Source organism: Leopardus geoffroyi, chromosome C1 (genome assembly GCF_018350155.1).
Source record: "Leopardus geoffroyi isolate Oge1 chromosome C1, O.geoffroyi_Oge1_pat1.0, whole genome shotgun sequence".
In the NCBI taxonomy this organism is placed as follows: domain Eukaryota; kingdom Metazoa; phylum Chordata; class Mammalia; order Carnivora; family Felidae; genus Leopardus; species Leopardus geoffroyi.
Genome location: NC_059328.1, coordinates 53,308,285 through 53,326,466, shown reverse-complemented (window position 1 = coordinate 53,326,466; position 18,182 = coordinate 53,308,285). Strand labels below are relative to the sequence as shown.

Here is an 18,182-nt window from a genome sequence, read left to right as displayed (position 1 = left end):
TCTGTCTCACAAATAAATAAACGTTAAAAAAATAATAAAAAAAGAATAAAGATGTTCTATCACCTAAACCTTAAAACCAGTGAATTTAAAGATAAGGATATAGAAAAAATCCAAAGGATCACATTCTTTGTGTTACTCAGTCCTGGAGTCTAATTTCCTGATGTTTTAAATAACTGTTACCTACCCCTCAGTGCAATATAGAAACAACTGTGTGTCGTTTTCAGGTTCATTCTGCCATCTTTATGGTGTTCCAGAAAGAATTTGTTCCACTACAAATGAGCAGTTCTAGTCACACTAGTTTTCTGTAAATATTATGATTTTCCTACTTTGTTAGTATCAGAATATCTACAGATTATTTTCTCCAGGTTACAAAAAACAAATCCTTCTTCCCTCTGATTAATTTTTACCAGATTACCTTTGTCATCTATGAGAAAAGTATAGGAAGCCAAAGAATCTTGGTAATACGTCACGTCTTCGAGGATGTAAGCCAGGTTCACGTCCACACCTACAATTCCCAGAAGTAGGTTTCCAAAATAACAGGGTTTACTCACAGTCATTATCAAACCTATGGTTTAAAAACAAAACAAATCCAAGGGATAGCAGAGAATGTACCGAACAAAGACTAGAGTTGTGTGCTAGTGAATCCCAAAGGCTAATATCTGCCCTCTAGCATCTTCTCATCTGGAAGTGACCTGTGTGATCCAGTACCCAACCACTGCCTCCACAGATGGCATAAGTGAGCAAGACTTCAGGGGAAAGAGTCTTCTGTGGGGTTCAGACACCCCAAGTTAATTTCAGAGGCAATTTGTACATTTCCCATTATTTCCTCACCTGACCAGCCATTCCGGATCAGTGCAAATTATCAGCAGCACTTACTGCATCATTCTATTTCCTCAAGTGGGGAAGATTCAACTGAATGTGAAAGACCACTAGCCAAGGAACTGAAAAATGTGGGTTCTAGCCTAGCTGTGCCCCTTCTGCATTTTCCATATGACATCGGACATAACTTCTCTGGGTCCCGCTTTCCACATCTGCTTAAGTGACACAGTGGTAACTGCTTTACTGATTTTTAGGGATTGTTAGACGAAAAGAGATTACAAAGGAATGCTTATAAGGTACTTTATTTCATTAATATAACCTATCAAAAGACAAGAAAATGAGGTGAAAAACCTTAGAAAGATACAGAATCTAGTAAGATGTGACCACTGAGAACTCTGAGCAGCTAAAGAAGACAGTGGGTTTCCAAAGTAATGTATTTCTAGTCGTTCGGGTTAGGAGCTCCTTTACTGTTATGTAAAGGGCTAGACAGTATTTTAGGCTTTGTGGGCCATAAGTTCTCTGTTGCATATTCTGTATTTATTTTTTTAAAAAAGTTTTGAGGGCACCTGGGTGGCTCAATTAAGTATCTGACTCTTGATTTCAGCTCAGGTGATGATCTAACAGTTTGTGAGTTTGAGCCCCATGTCGGACTCCAAAACAGCATTGGGATTCTCTTTCTCTCTGCCCTTCCCCCACTCTCTCACTCAAAATAACAAACTTAAAAAAAGCTTTAGGGGTGCTTGGGTGGCTCAGTAAGCTGAGTGTCTGACTCTGGCTCAGGTCATGATCTCGCCGTTTGTGAGTTCGAGCCCCACATCAGCCTTGGAGCCTGGAGCCTACTTCAGATTCCATGTCTCTCTCTCTCTCTCTCTCTCTGCTCCTCCCCCACTCATGCTCTTTAATTATAAAAGCCATTCGCAGCTCCAGGCCATATAAAAGCAACAGGATAATCAGGAAAGGGAAAAGCAAAGGCAAAGACAACGTACATGTGTTGGGGGTCAGCGCGTGGCCTTGAGCATCGGAACAGCCAGGAGAGCTCCTCCCAGCTCTCCTACTGAGCTGGGTTAAGTGGCGCCACCTCTGTTCATGTGTTGGAGACAAAATGATCTCTAGCACCCCTAGCAGTTCTACAATCCTATGGTTCCAAGTAAAACTCAAAACAAAAAGACGCATAGTTTCTCTCCATCTTACTCTTGTATTTTCCTGCACTTAATGGCAAGTTCATGCCTTAGCAGCACATCAAAAAACTATTCTTCTATAAACACCCAGGAAAGGGAATTGGATACTTCAAGTCTTCTACAAAGAATAGACTCCCACATATAGAAACCCGTGTGAGGTCCCTCAAAGTATTAGTGACTTACTTGTGGTCGCAAAGGCCAATTAAATGCATCATGTGGTAGGAGGAAGGGCACACAACACTGAAAAATGTGAGAAGTTGTGCCCAGACGTAAGATAAATAAGTTCTGGGGATGTAATATATAGCATGGTGACTCTAGTTAACAATGCTGTCTTGTAGATTTCAAAGTTGCTAAGAGAATAGATCTTTGAAGTTCTCACTACAAGAAAAAAAAGTCTTAACTATGTGGGGTGATGAATGTTAACTAAGCTTATTACAGTGGTCATTTCACAACATATACACACACCAAATCATTTTGTTGTACACCTAAAATGAATGCAATGTTATATGTCAATTATAAATCAATAAAATAGGAAAAAAGAAAAGTTATGCACTATTATAATTTCCAAAGCAGTCAACAGAAGGTTTTAGCAATGTATCTTAAGGAGATTTTTTGCTTAGGGATCCCTGGACAAAGGGGTTATAAATGATGGGAGCAGTGCATGAGGGCTAGCATGGAGACACAGGTCATAACCTGCACACCAGGCTCCCCTGGGCTTGTGTCTAAGATTAAAGGCATCTTCATAGAGCAGCAAAGTGCAACAAATATTCTGAGACCATACGCTCACTTCAGAATTCTATCCTCCTCTGGCTATGTTGAGAGCAAGCCTGAAAAAAGAAACACCATCTTACTTTTCAATTATCATCTCGGACAGAAGACTCTTCATCCCATTGTGGCAAATAAAGTATGCTAAGCTCTCGCTATACTTAATGAAATCCCCAAATGCCCTCTCTACTTTAACCTAAAGTACATAGATTTACTTGTTAAAAGAAATATGTCCAGTAACCGATATTTTAATCTGTGGAGGTTTTGAATTAGAGCCAAGTAAACATGGGATTTCCTAGGCTCAGCATCCCCATGTTGTGGAGTTAGCAGAGATGTCACCCAATAATTCTAGGGACTGAAAATATAAACATGAAAGGCACGCTCTAGGAGGGGAATGCAACAGACCAGTAACCCAGTCACTGAAACCCACGGTAGAGGATTCAGAAAACAGGCCCTGAGGACTAAATTTTGGAAAGCATCAGCCAGCACAGAACCAAAGAACTGCCCACAATTTGATTTACAGCCTTTGCATAGCTCTCTGGGTTGTACAGGTGAATTTTAGGAAGGGTCTTACTCGGCCTGATATCACTAACAGTCAAAGGATTTGACTGCATAAACCTCCGTGCTTGTACAGGACTCGGTTTCCACATCTGTCTGTGTTCCTCTGACACAGTATTAAGATGATTCATCGATCTGTCGTTCTCTTATCAGACTTACATGCTTGCTGAGGGTGGGATGTGTGCCTTACCCATCACTGCCTGACACAAGGCTTGGCCGGCACTCAATACTGTGGGTTAGATGCATCAAAAGTCATTTGCATTTAAAACTTGACATTTCCCTATAAAAGGAAATAACTTTATCTAAAGGTGGGAGTTTCTATAGTCTACATATCTGTGGGCCCTGCCAGAAAGAGGAAGGATTAAAAAAAAAAACACAAAAAAACCTGACGTATAGCAGAGGCTACTACATTTCTTCCTTATAGAAAAAATATGTTTACCTAATTTCTAGAAAACATACTCTATTGGCCTGTTACTTTTTATACGTGGGTTTTCTCTAGATGTATTTGTGAGAGTTATTGGAACGTAAAAATAAGATCTCATGTGGTCATGGTGTCTGGCTAGTCATTAGATTCTTCTTCCATCCTCTCTGTCAGAGAAGAAAGGGGGACAGGTGGGGAAAGGATAAACAATATGCAGAGGGAATGAAAAAGGTTGTACTTTTTTTTTTTTTTTTTTTTTTTTTAAATTTTTTTTTAAACGTTTATTTATTTTTTGGGACAGAGAGAGACAGAGCATGAACGGGGGAGGGGCAGAGAGAGAGGGAGACACAGAATCGGAAACAGGCTCCAGGCTCTGAGCCATCAGCCCAGAGCCTGACGCGGGGCTCGAACCCACGGACCGCGAGATCGTGACCTGGCTGAAGTCGGACGCCCAACCGACTGCGCCACCCAGGCGCCCCGAAAAAGGTTGTACTTTTAATGAGCATATACTGTTGGCTAGGCGTTATTCTAAGTCCTTCACATATATTAGTACATGTAATCCTCACAACAGCCTTGACGGAAATATTTTTTCCATTTCGTAGACCAAGAAAGTTAATCATGTGAAGGTTAAACACTTTACCTAATATCACACTGTGAGTAACTTGGGACATCAGGATGATGACAACGATAATGGTAATAATAACAAAAGTAAAATAATAAAGTGACAAGAGCAGTAATTATTACTGAGAGGTACGCCAGGCACCAATAAATCTTCTACTCCTAACAACCTGAAAGATTTATTATGTGGAAGACATTATTACATTTTTAACAGGTGACCAAATGGGAACTAATGAGATTAAATCAATTGTCAAGGACAACAACTTAAGGGGTGGAGTGGGCCTAAAATCCTCTAATGCCAAACCTGTCTTTGTTTGACTATACCATGTTGCTTTACCTCTCAGGCTAAGTCCTAAACACATCTGAGATTTACCACCTGCTATGCAAAGTTACTCTTTTGTTCCAACTCAACATACTGGGGAATCCTCAGTAATCCTCCCCAATAGATCCATTATGCTGACTGAGGCTAGGGCAATGTGGAAAAAGTAGGGCTGGGATTTCTGTTTAAAATACAGTGCTACCAGACTGATGGAAGAGACCTACACCACCCTCCGACCAGAGAAAGGGAGGACCACTCCCTTGCCTGTCTAGACCTTCTAATGCTCACAGACGGGTGTTGGGTGACATTTCAAAGTGATTGTTTTGGTGGACCCATGTCTGTTTCTTTTCCCCTTCCTTTAGTAGGAAGTTGTCCCCAGACTCACCATCTCCCATCTCATCAGAGAAGGGAAGGCTAAAGACAGCTTCATCAATCATCCGGTTGGGAAGGTTGGTATAGAATCTGCCAACTGTGGTCTCTAGGTTACTCAGCTGGTTCAGCACCATCATGCTCCCTTTAATCACAGGCAATGCTGTCCGGTCCAGCACACCATACTTCCCGGAGTTCTGCTCAGCCAGATCTCTCAGAAAAGCTAGCTCTTTCAAACCAGTCACCCCATCTGAAACGGAAAGCCAAAGGTAGGCAGTGTAAACCAAAATGGTGTATAGCCATACAATAACCTTGCCATTTAGATTTAAGAAGGGCATGGATGAAATCTTGCCATGTCTAAGAGGTCTTGCAGAGACAACAGACCCAGGACACTGTTACCAACTCTTGCTGAGGAACAAAGCATGAGGCAGTGTCTTTCCTCAAACAGCCAAGAGGGCAAAGGGATTCTTCAAAAGGCAGCTATGAGAGGCACATGAGTAAATAAAGGAGCCCATCTGGCTTGATGTTTTCCCCTAAAAGTTTAAGCTTTATGCATTTGAAATATTTGAAAACAAAAGTAATGATTAACAAGTTGGCATTTAAATAGTAGATAAAGCTTAAGAGTTTTAAAGGATAGTGATATACCATTTCATTTCTTACCTCTTTGCCTATTAAACACTTGCCAAAGTCTCATGCAACTCAATGGAAGCATTATGGACTGCATTTAGTGATGCCTCCAAACCCGGTGTCCATAAGCTCATTTTAATTACAAATGTTTTCATGCTTGATACTGTTAGGACAGTACTGGATTTCATTTATCGAGTGTATATTTTGTACATCGAGAGGGTTTTAAAAATTTCGTAAAAGATTTAGACATACTGGGATGTACTGTTCTTTAACATCTGTGATCTATAGCATAAAAATAAATTTAATAAGCCTTTTTAAAAAAATTTTCGTTTGCTATTGTTGTTGGAACATAGTCAAAAGGATTAGTAACTGATCCCATATGGGTGCCATTGTAAACAAATTCAAATGATTTCAGTCACTACTGAGATTCAACCAATGAGTCTTAAAAAGGCTTTGCCTCATGTTCAGCTATTTCGTCTTAAACAACAACAACAGCTGAAAAGTTCATGGATTCATCTGTCTTATGTGACTTTATCACTTCTAACTAAAGAGTATGTATACTTCTAGCCTTGAAGTCCATTTCTAAAATCACACGAGGATCTAACGGATATAATTTTTCTTAACACATTGTATTTAAATAACTTGGAGTTTGTTCTACTCGAGCAACAATACTAAAAAGGCAGAAGCAAATTATTGTTATCTTTCCTTGACATCAAGTTGAGATAGGGGAGATGAGAGGTACGCTCCAAAGTGCAAAAATAACATGAAAGGCATGATTAATCCGTGGCCTTACATCCTTGAGAAGCTCACAGAAATGAATGATAAAAGGAGACAAAGGCAAAAAATACATTTCCTTTCTTTGTCATGTACTGTTTGACTCAAACATAAAAGCAAAGTAACAAACAGGAGCATCTACTAGGCAAAAAAGAACAGTGTGGGCTGGAAGGTGATCCAAGCTTGGGTATTATATGTACTACATCATGAAATGAGAAGCAAAGGTAGCAGTAGAGTGACAGACTGGTAGGTATGGTAGATGGTTCTATCACCAACAATGGCCATCCTGGAGACTATATTTCCCAGAATCCTTTTCCTGTATGTTTCTAGGTTAAAGGTGGCCCAAAAGTGAAGTGTTGCTGATTGGAGAGGTGGAACAGACACAGAGGGACCAGAATGTTGCAGTTTGTTGTAACCTTCCCTGATCTGCATTCAGTTCCCTTTCTCAGCTGCAGGCTAGCTTGCTCAACAAGGGCAACCCTAGATTCAGTCCAGATGCTTCACTGAGAACTCACAGGGGTAGAGCAGTCATGGAGGGCCAACAACCTCTCATAGGCTTCTATGCAGACCTCCCAAGTGATCTTCGATGTTCCTAGCTTTCAGACATCCCCACAAGCTCCAACCTATTCACCCACGCCAGGGCTGGTTACTAAACGCTGAGTTGTCCATTTCTTTTTCTGGATCTTTCCTTTTCCAGGTTTCCTCTTAATTGCATATACTTTAATTCTGATGATAAATTCATTTTACAAAAATTCTCATAGTGGTTCTGCTTCCCTATCTGAAGCCTGACTGGTAGAGGAAGGGCATGTGTCAATCTTAATGAACAAAGCTCAGAGATGGCATTTGGAGAGATGGAAACCTGGCAGTGATGATGTTGTGTCCAGTTAGATTACAGGGAGAAAAAAGAAGCGTTGAGGTTGATTAGAGGGAAGTAACTAGAGGTTTTTAAAGAGTGGGATTATCAGGGGTATAGCAGGTGCACAAAATACTCTAGTGGGAAGATTTAGCACCACTGAAGACAAGGGTGATAGCGAGGAAGCTTCTTTACTCAGTATCTGCCTGGGCAGACCTTCGAATCTAATGGAAAATAAGTGATCACTTCCTTGTAAGTTTTCTTACCATTGCATTTAATTCATCTGCCTTGTCTGTCGTCTTTCTCAAGAAGTCACAAGCTTCTTGAGGACAGGCACTTTGTACAATACATCTCCAAAACCTCAGTGCACTATGTTATACGTTGTAGGCCCAACCACCTTTATTCTCTTCCCTTCTTCTGTCTCTTCCTTCCTCGCACGAGTCAAAGAAGCTAAACCATAGGAAGAAAGAGTAAATGGCACCCAGAGATAACACTGAAAGATATGTGTCCCAGGCAAAAACAGGCCATCCTTGCCCACCTCGGCAGTGCCCAGCCCTGTGCCTGATGCTCAGAATACATAGAAAACTAAGACACGGCTCATGGCTGAGCAGCTCATTCTTCTGGAAAGTGGAAGGAGACAGGTGAGCACATCATTCCGCGTAATGGACAACACGTTTAACAGAAGCAAGCACAACACTCTGGCGACAAGGAATACTGAAATACTGAACAGAGAGCTGACCCTGAGCCAGAGTGAGACAGAGGCTCCTTGGCCTTTGAGCCATAACAAGCCAGAAAAAAAATTACAGAAACTTTAATTCACTCCTACAACTGGCTTTGAGGACCTGTTATTTATCAGGTACCCGTGTCGGGAACTTTTAACACATTGTATCCTGTTTATTTATTATCACAGCACCTCTAGGCAGATCTTATTATTTTCATTTTACAGATATAACTGAAGCCTAAAAAGATTAAGTAACTTGCCATACGCCACCAGCTAATAAATGGAGACCGGAACTCAGAACCTTTAGACCTCACACCCTGAGTTCTTCCATGTAGAGTCCACAAAATATCTGGGAAGGAATCATGCTCACCCACACAGATTCCTCCATTCTGCCTAGGAGGGTCTGAATAAAAATCTGAGGGCACTGCCTGGGAATCTGCATTTAAACAGTAACCTCCAAGGAATCCTTAGCATGTTAAAATGAGAACCACTGTCCCTAAAGCCATGTGGTTCTGCATGGAAATCAGGAAATGGATGGGAGGGATGAAAGACCATATGGATCAAGACATGGCTTTGCGAATATGGTCGCCATGAACACTGAGGGTAAGGGGTCTGGAGAAGATACTCTGGGGGAAGGGCAATATGCATTAACAGGTGAAGAGACAGGACAGAGCAGAAAAGTTAGAAAACTGGGCTGAACTCAGACTGGAGGACGCGTTGGAGGGAAGGAAAAATATTATCTCCTCGGATTGGCCGATTTATGAAACCCTCTCACATACTGATCTAATAGCAACAAAATCAACCTTCATGAGTACCTGGAAAGTGACACTCTCCAGGTGTTTACTGTACATTAGAGCTAATCTTCCCAACAACCCTGTCACGTAGCTAATTCTTATCTCCATTATATAGTTAAGGAAGCTGAGGTGGAGAAAGTAGCAGAAGAGGCTGTAGGTGGGGATTCTGCAGGGAAACGTGATGCTCACTGACTTGGTTATAGAGATGAATCTAGGTCAGTATTTTGGCTTCCTGAAGCTTAAATCAATGAGCTCAGTTAATAACCTCCACGCAGTATCAAAATCCAAGAATATGAAGGAGAACTGAAAAAAATGGAGCTATACAGAATCATTTGCAAGCCCCCATAACTGGACAAGGTTCAGAAAGGAGCAGCTGGTTGGAGAGAGCGCTGAAGAGAGAGAGGGACATCCTAACACATGCCCTGAATACCAACGTTAGGGAGAGAAAGGCTTGTGCAGGAAGCTGCTTAGCTGTCTCTCCTCATACCCTTCATCAAAGTGCACGCTGTTGGGGCTCTTTTTTTTTTTTTTTTTGAAAGCAGCATGCACTTAGAGAGAACTTTCATCTGAAAGAAAAATCTCGAAATACTACCTACCATTCATGAGGGCATAGGTGAGAATCATTACAGAGTTGTTTAGAAAGCTATTTTCTTCATTGATGACTCGGAGAGTTGCCTTTTTATCTTCTTCCGAAGAGTCCTTTGATGTGATGCCAGCTGACAGGTAAATTATGACCATGTCTGTATCTAAACAAAAAACATACAAATTGAATGTTACGTTGGATTCTAGCTAAAGGCAGCAGTTCTGTTTCTTTTTCATTTCCTTTGGACTTTCCCACCTCAAGGACCTGCCTGGCCGGGTATTCAGCCTCCTTCCCTGCCTCTGCTTCCCTTCCATCCTGCCCTTTGTGGGCCAGGAGGCCTCATTTACCCAGTGTTAGCTGAAGAGAAGTTCCTAATAAATTTACCAGATAAAAGGTGATTTCCTTCAGGCATTCATGGTGTGGTAATTTAGCCATCCCAGATGGAGATCTCTCTTGCCTTCTGAAACAGAGGTTTCAGGACCCGATATATCCTTTCCTCAGTGACTCAGGGGCTTTACCAGGAACAAACAGTTTAAGGGTGACGAGGCTTTAAAATGGATGGTAGTTCTTCCACAGGCTCTTAAAATGTAAGGTTATTTGTCCCTACACTAAGTAGCTCCAGAAAACATTTTTGTTTTTATTTTTATTTTAGTTTTTAAAGTTTATTTTATTTTTTTGAGACAGAGAAAGCGCGACTTGGGGAGGGGCAGAGAGAGGGAATCCCAAGCAGGCTCCACACTGTCAGCGTAGAGCACAATCTGGGGCTTGAACCCACGTGATCTGAGCTGAAACCAAGAGTTGGACACTTAACTGACTGAGCCACCCAAGCGCCCCAAAACATTTTTGTTTTTTAAAACTTATCAGCGTAGAAGAGTAGTAAAAACATCAAGATGAGAGTCAGTAAAAACATTTCACCTGTGTTGAAATCCTAGCTCTGTAACTTATAGTTGTGCCTGGGTAATTTTAGGCAGATTTTCTAACCTCTCTACACTCGCTCTCTTAACCTGTCTACAAAATGGGGATAATGACAGTACTTTCCTTGCAGGATTGTTGTGAGGACTAACTGGTTAATTCAAGAGACGAGCGAACCAAAGGCTGATGGCAAACAGAGTAAAAGAGAAAGAAACCTTAACACCCCCTCCCCCAAACAAAACCCTCCTATCAGTCTGAAGCAGCACCTATCACTCAAGATTAAATTACTCCCCAACTAGGACTTGTGGGTAGAGTGATTGAGAAGGTCATTTTAACTCAGTGTGAAGAATTTCCTTCAAGTGGATTTACTACAAAATAAAAGTAGTGAATTTCCTACCACTGGAGATAAGTAAACAGAGGCTGAATACTGAATGGAGGGAGGGAATTAAGTGAGCTGGACTTCTACACAGTTTTTCCAATCTGAGATTCTTTGGCGCACTATACATTTTTTTTTTAAAGATTTATTTATTTTTGAGACAGAGAGAGACAGAGCACGAACGGGGGAGGGGCAGAGAGAGAGGGAGACACAGAATCTGAAACAGGCTCCAGGCTCTGAGCGGTCAGCACAGAGCCCGACGTGGGGCTCGAACTCACGGACCGCGAGATCATAACCTGAGCCGAAGTCAGACACTTAACCGACTGAGCCACCCAGGCGCCCCGGCTCACTATACATTTTTATTGAGATATCCTATGTGGGAGTTTACCTTTCTATTGAGGAATAAATATTTATATAGTATGTCATACGCTTATTTCTTCAGGTCCTTATTCTTGTCATTTAACTGAGGTTACTTTATAGGTACTGTGGTAGGCAACCTCCAAGTTGGTCTGCCAGTGATCCTATTTTCTGATAGCCATACCCTCGTGTAACTGTCTCCCTCTGAGTGTGGGCTGCATTTCAAGACTTGCTTCTCGGGAATAGAATGCAGGAGAGGTAATGGGGGTGGGGAGGTATTAAGAAATCGATTCGGTTGCAAAAAGCCAGTGGCTTCCACTGTGCAGGCTCTCTCACTCTGAGTCAGACACTATGCTATGGGCCATAGCATATGGCTCATAGAAGCCTCGTTAGAAGCCAGGCACCGAGGCCCTCAGAATTGAGTCCCTCCAGCAACCACGTGAATGAACTTGGAAGCTGGCCCTTCCCAAGTTGAACTCTGAGATGATATCAACTCTGGCCAACAGTGTGACTAACCTCATGAGACATCTTAAGCCAGAGGCACCCAACTATGATGTATCTAGATTCCTGACCTACAAACACTGAGATAGTAAATGTTTAATGTTTTTTAAGTGACTGAGTGTTGGGGGAATTTGTTACCCAGCAATAGGTAATGAATACAGTTAGTTACCCTTTTAAAAAATTATCCTAACAATGATGAGGATACAAAGATTAGGTTTCCTTCAGTTTATAGATTTCCATTTTAAACTTGGAAGCATTCTTTTTTTTAAATATTTAAATATTTTAAAGATTAAAAAAAATATTTTTGAGAGAGAGAGAGAGAGAGAGAGAGAACAAGAAGGGGAGGGGCAGAGAGAGAGGGAGACACAGAATTGGAAGCAGGCTTCAGGCTCTGAGCTGTCAGCACAGAGCCCAATGCCGGGTTCAAACTCATAGACCATGAGATCACGACCTGAGACGAAGTTGGATGCTTAACTGACAGAGCCACCCAAGCGCCCCGCATTCTTTATTATTATACAGAATTGAATAATTAATGTTGTATCAATGTTGTACATTGAACTGAACGGAGTTTAATAAAATTGACTCAAAGAAGTAAATGCAATCTAAGTTATTGTCTCTTATTTACTACCAAAACTTAATATACAAATAAGTGTATTATGATTGTTGAATAATTCTCTAATACTAACTGCAAGTTAAGAAAAAATTAATGTTTATTTATTTTTGAGAGACAGAGCGAGACACAGAATGAGAGGGGAGGGGCAGAGAGAGAGAGAGGGAGACACAGAATCTAAAGCAGGCTACAGGCTCTGAGCTGTCAGCACAGAGCCCGATGTGGGGCTTGAACCCGCCCAGGTGCCCCACTAACTGCAAATTTAATTGTACTATTTATTCATCAGAAATTAAGAAGTGAAGGCTGACACAAAAAATCTCTAAGCTTAGAAATATCCATCTTAAACTTGATGTCAATATTTTTCCAATGATGTAAATACTGTCCTATGAAATATTGTTAGTCCCCAAACTTCTCACTTAAACTTCAGACTGGAAAAAAAATACTACTTGATTCCCTAGTTGGGGGAGTATAGATATACCAAGAGGCTGATCTGAAGTATGAGGCAAACAAACCATCACCCCATGGCAAAGGTACCATATGTGATAAATGCCTGGACACACGTAAGACGGACCTAAAAGAGAACTCTCTGAGTTTCCTTACTTAGTTAGCTTTATGACTCTAGATAAAATATGCTGTCACTGAGAGCTGGTGTTAAGGCACAGGCCCACATTTGGAAAGCCAGAAGGCCAGCAGCCTGCAGCCCCTCCTTTAGTAGTCAAGTATTTTTCCTTCCCATTCCAACAGTAAGACATCCACCTTATAAACATCCTCATTGTCTCTGCCCAGCCTCTCTCCTAGTCTTATCCTTTTTAGATATCGGATCTGCCAAATTTGATATATTATGTTTTTACTTATTTGGATATTCCTTCCCTAGGCACTCAGAGGAATTAAACCTTATAATTAGTAATGTCATGGATGAGTAATTATAAGGGCTTGGGGAGGAGCAAAGACATAGCATGTGCCTGGAAGAAAATACAATAGTTTCCATTTGACAAGTCCCTGTCCAAGCCTTGATACAAGCATGTGTTGAGGTCAATATCAAAGAGGAAAGAGCAACTCAAATTTGGACTTCGCCCAAGCCATTGGATTCCCCACTCCTACCTCACCATTGTATTCCTTCTGCTACAAAATGACCTACCAACCAATCCCACCCTCAACAGGCAACCCAAATATGTCGATGGTATCAGTTACAGATTTGCCATGGGACTGAAACAGAGCCAGCAATGGGTAAAAGTTTTGGATGTTCTGATTAGTGCAGAACAAATTGGTACAAAGCCACCATGATTTATGGCAGATAGCCTGTGTTCATATAGCTACTCACCTGGGGCAGATACTTTATTATCATGCACAGACTAATCCTTACAACAATCTTACAGGGTAGGTCTTACTCATTAGAACTCCCCCCCCCCCCCACCCTGGGGCTTTAAAACAGTATTAGGCATTCAGCAGAAGCTAAATAATTATCTAGGAAGCAGAAGAGAAGTAATGAGATAGAGTGCGAGCTCCTAAGATGAGTACATCCCTCCCTATGCTGTAGCCAAGTCTATAAAGTGTAGTCCTCAGCCATCTAGGCTTGAGGTCAACTTAGATGTTTGAGGTGTCTGCTCTAGTTTAGCCAGAGCTAGAAGTCCTATGGGAAACTGAATATCATAATAATCACGGGTAATATTCATTTAATATTTATGATGGAATCCTCGATCTTATTATCACCCTCAGTTTGCAGAAGAGGAAATTAGGCCTGGAGAGATCAAATAATTTACACGAGTTCGCAAGTTTATAAAAATTTCAGAGTAGGAATTTGAACTCACATTGGTTAAAGTCCAAAACCCACATACTTAACCACTATGCTAAATTGCTTGAAAACACCTCAAATCTCTCCCTAATGAGCTGGACAATGCTAATTTCTGATGTGTTTCCTTATGCAATTCACTCTGAGTTCTTTTTCCTCTCAACTGCCAGTAGAAGCTGTCAAGTGAGTGCCCATGAGCAAAAATTTAGGAACATCCTACTTGGCTTAAAAAGGACTCCAGTGAATATTAAGTAACAGTGCCATCAAAATTCCTCCAAGGCTGTGATGGTCACTCTTCTTGCCATGTTTTTGTTTGCCAACATTAAGAAAAACCAAAAAACCCAGAGGAGAAATGCCTCCCATTAAAGCAGCCTTCTGTTAATGTGTAGTGCAGGGAAGTTTGTAAGAAGAGGTTTAATGAGGTCTCAGTTTTAAAGCTGAAACAAATGTCAACATTTGAAAACCAAGGGGGTTCACATAAAAATCCAGATTTCTGGCTTCTCTTAAAATAGGAGATCTGGCAACCCTGGGCAGGCCCTCCTACGTGGCAATCACAGGCTGCCTAGAAAAACAGCTGCCTTCTCCATGGGCCATGGGCCCTCTAGTTTACCATGCTCCCCAAAATGATCCTCATTAACTTACTTTGGGCTCCCTTGACTCACAATCACTGCCAGGCCACAGCCAAACATTTCTCTCCGTTATTTGAATACCGTAATAATAAAAAATGGACTTAAACTCTGAACATGGCTTAACGACTGAGAAATCAAGTAGAAAAGTCTGGTGAGGAGTGTGGATAGGTCAACAGCAGCTGATAAATGGCATTGACCAACTAGCCAATCTGTCTTGAATACCTGGGAGTCAACCTTGTTCCACTGGCCTTACTGAATTGTGGGGAACTTTACTCTCAGCCGTCCTGTAATATTGGTCTGTGGCTAGTTGATGCTTGACAGGACTAGTAGGCAAAATTCTAGGATGATCCCAATGGCCCACACCCTCACTTCTGTGATTGTACTACATATAGTACATCCATCCAAAGATGGAGAGATTTTGCAGATGTAATTGAGGTTTCTAATAAGTTAATCACAAGGGAGAGAAAACGGATTAATTCAAAAGGGGATGGGTCTGATTAGAACAAATGAGCCCTTTAAAAGGGGGTCCAAGCCGTCCCTGAAGTCAGGGGCTCAAAGAAGAGACACTCTCCAGCTGGCTTTGAAGAAACAAGTACATGGGAGTTTTACAGTTGCAAGGAAATGAATTCTGCCAACAGCTGAGCTTGGAAGAAGACTCCAAACTTCAGAGGAGACCACAGACCTAGGTGATGTCTAGACTGAGTCTTGTGCAACCCTAAATAAATCCTTTCAACTAGAACGCAGGTAAGCCATGTCTGAACTCCTGACCCATGGAATGATCTGTGTGATAATAAATGTACATTGTTTTAAGCTGTTATTAAATTCGTGGTAATTTGTTATATACAAACATAAACCAAATATAGCATCCGCCATCATTAGTTGTAATAATTCCAGTAGCCTCCACCTTTTAAGGGACCACCAGGTGCCAGTTACTATGCTTTGCATTTCTCAATACTATCTTAGTTTTAAAATTTTTTTTTTTTTTTTTTAACGTTTATTTATTTTTGGGACAGAGAGAGACAGAGCATGAACGGGGGAGGGGCAGAGAGAGAGGGAGACACAGAATCGGAAACAGGCTCCAGGCTCTGAGCCATCAGCCCAGAGCCCGACGCGGGGCTCGAACCTGCGGACCGCGAGATCGTGACCTGGCTGAAGTCGGACGCTTAACCGACTGCGCCACCCAGGCGCCCCAATACTATCTTAGTTTTAATGCAGACATACGGAACAACTTGAAAATATATTCTTTAAGTTTATCTCAATAGGATATATTCATTAAAAAAAAATCCAACAAATACATATTAGAATATAAAAGGGAAAATGACATAAGATTCCTTTCGGTAGTTTCAAAGCATGTGTCTTATTTCAAATATCTTTTCCTTCAGTTTAGCATGCATCCTAATTCCAGATTTTCTTTAATACATGAAAATTAAATTAGAGCGCCTTTGTACATTTGAAGGGCCGTGCTCAAATAAATGACAGCTGGTTGCAAGAAGGAAGGATCAAGGCAAGAATCCTGCAGCCTGTTTACGTGCACATGCGCACAAGCAGACATCCACTCTTAAGTCCACGAGAGGCAAGGCTGACTATTAGCATTAAAAAGGACGTGGATATTCCCCTGGGAAATAAATGGGGCTGTGTTCTTAATAAAGGGGCAGGAAGAAGAGACTCTGTGAAGGAAGAAATCGTGCAGGCTGAGTACCTTTGATTGGAAAAGATGAGAAAACTGAATTAAGATCTTAGTCCTAGATGACGAATAGGACAACACATGAAAATTTTATCCCAGGTCGGTTTTTTAGAAATCCCTCTCGACACATCTGTGTGATCAATTTACAATGTATTCCTATCAACATCCTTGATCTGTTAGTTTCTAAGTCCTCTGAGAGAGCACACTTACTCGCTTGGAACTTTGTGTTATTGTTTGTGCTTCGAATCAGCTGAAATGCCTTTTGAAATCCCACTGCATGCTGGGTAGGACTGTCCAAAGACTTGACGCTGCTGACGAAGGTGGACATTTTCCTTTTTGTCTCACTGGTGGCTGGAGACAGGAACGTCTTATAGCACTGGTCGAGTGAGCACGTCCTGACCGTGTCGGCCACAGTCAGCACAGAGATCTGGAGGACAGAAAAAGAAATCTTGTTATCTTATCATCTGAAAGTTTTTGTTTCTTTGTTTGTTTTCTTAATTCTGGAAAAGCCCAAGAACTGAGAAGGCCTACAGAACAGTTTCTGAGAGTTTAAAAAAGAAATGTTTGGAGGCATAAATCCATCTAATTTGAAAAGGATTAGTTAAGGATTGGTAACGGGGAGGGACTCTAGAGTTTGTTTTTTTGTTGGTTTGTTTGTTTCAAGATGAAGTCAGCAGTATGGTGTTCTTCTATAACATTAAGAACAACTGTTGCATGCAGGGAAAAATCTTAGCAAGTACTAACCGTCTTGGTTTTCCAATTGGAGGTGGGGGTGAGGGTAAAGCCACAGAGTGTTTTAAGCAACTAGATTTGTCAGTAAAACCTTAGGGGCTGAAAAAGTCAAAATGATGAAGCACAAAACGTCCACACGCAACAGATTATCATTAGCTATAAACACACCTGTCTCTGAGGTATCCTAGAGATTAGGACACCTCTAGAAGCCTTCCCTTATCCCACACTTCTCATAAATGTTGAGATAAACTTCAGCCATCCACCAGCATCAAGCCCTTGTCCTTTCCCCCCCCCTCGGCACACAACTTCCAGTGTGAAAGTCACAGCTAATTGGAAATCTTACCAGAAGCCATGAAGGAAGAAGCACAAGACTTGGCTTGGTGGGGGCGATTGTAAAAGAGATTTGGAAACCAGAGTTGGTAGCTGCTTGCTCAAACAAGAATAAAAACCAAACCAACTCTCTTTTCCCAAAGTCATTTTAAATATGGATTTAAAAATATGGATCATAAAACATAAAGTACTTTTTGAAAGGCATTGAAGGAAGATTCAGTTGCCACAGGGGTCACTGGGGTAATGGTCACCTTATCATGTTCATCGATGGCGCTGAGGATGACCCGGGCAGCATCCTTGGCGATCTGAAGCTGGGTGTCCGTGACAGAAGCCCCATGGTCCAGGATCACTACTATGTGCTTTGACTGTGGCCGGACCGTGGAGACGTAGATAGGTCTAGAAGGGGGAGAAGCTCTCTGGGGTCAGTCCTGGTTTAGGTAAAAAGACCTCAACCTACACAGCTGTGAACACTACAGATGTGCAGGCATTTGATGTCCATGTGTTTTTCCAGGGATGGCACAAGGATGGAGAGATCAGCTGGCAAGGAGAAATGGTATTGGTGCACTGAAACACTACCTTGAGACAATAGTAAACACAGAACAGGGACTGGTGACTTAGGTCTTCCAAAGATTAAAGCAACTGGGAGGAGATCTTAAGAAGCAAATTCAGCTGGTGGAGCATGTGACTCTTGATCTTGGGGTTGTGGGTTCAAAGCCCACAACTGGGTATAGAGATTACATAAAAAATAAACTTGAAAAAAAGGGGGGGGCAGCAAATACTTTGGGGGGCTGGCCTTTTCAACATACTTGAAAGGCAATGCTCTCAGCTGTGTGTGGTGATACTGCTCAAGGTTACCCAATAGT

General features: G+C 41.6%; 1 protein-coding gene and 1 long non-coding RNA gene across 4 annotated transcripts in view; one reads left to right on the top strand and one right to left on the bottom strand.

Moving 5' to 3' along the window:
* Positions 1 to 18,182, bottom strand: part of CACHD1 (cache domain containing 1) — a 210,214-nt gene that overhangs the window by 37,643 nt on the left and 154,389 nt on the right. For all 3 annotated transcript variants that reach the window (XM_045477681.1, XM_045477684.1, XM_045477682.1), the window contains 5 exons: positions 17,571 to 17,715; positions 16,468 to 16,684; positions 9,413 to 9,562; positions 5,064 to 5,297; positions 416 to 565 (listed from right to left, as the gene is read on the bottom strand). In XM_045477681.1, coding sequence (XP_045333637.1) covers positions 416 to 565; positions 5,064 to 5,297; positions 9,413 to 9,562; positions 16,468 to 16,684; positions 17,571 to 17,715 — 896 coding nt within the window. The remainder of the gene's footprint in view (positions 1 to 415; positions 566 to 5,063; positions 5,298 to 9,412; positions 9,563 to 16,467; positions 16,685 to 17,570; positions 17,716 to 18,182) is intronic.
* Positions 3,386 to 5,133, top strand: LOC123598013. Its single transcript, XR_006712349.1, has 2 exons — positions 3,386 to 3,972; positions 4,228 to 5,133. It is a non-coding gene; the product is annotated as an uncharacterized LOC123598013 (long non-coding RNA).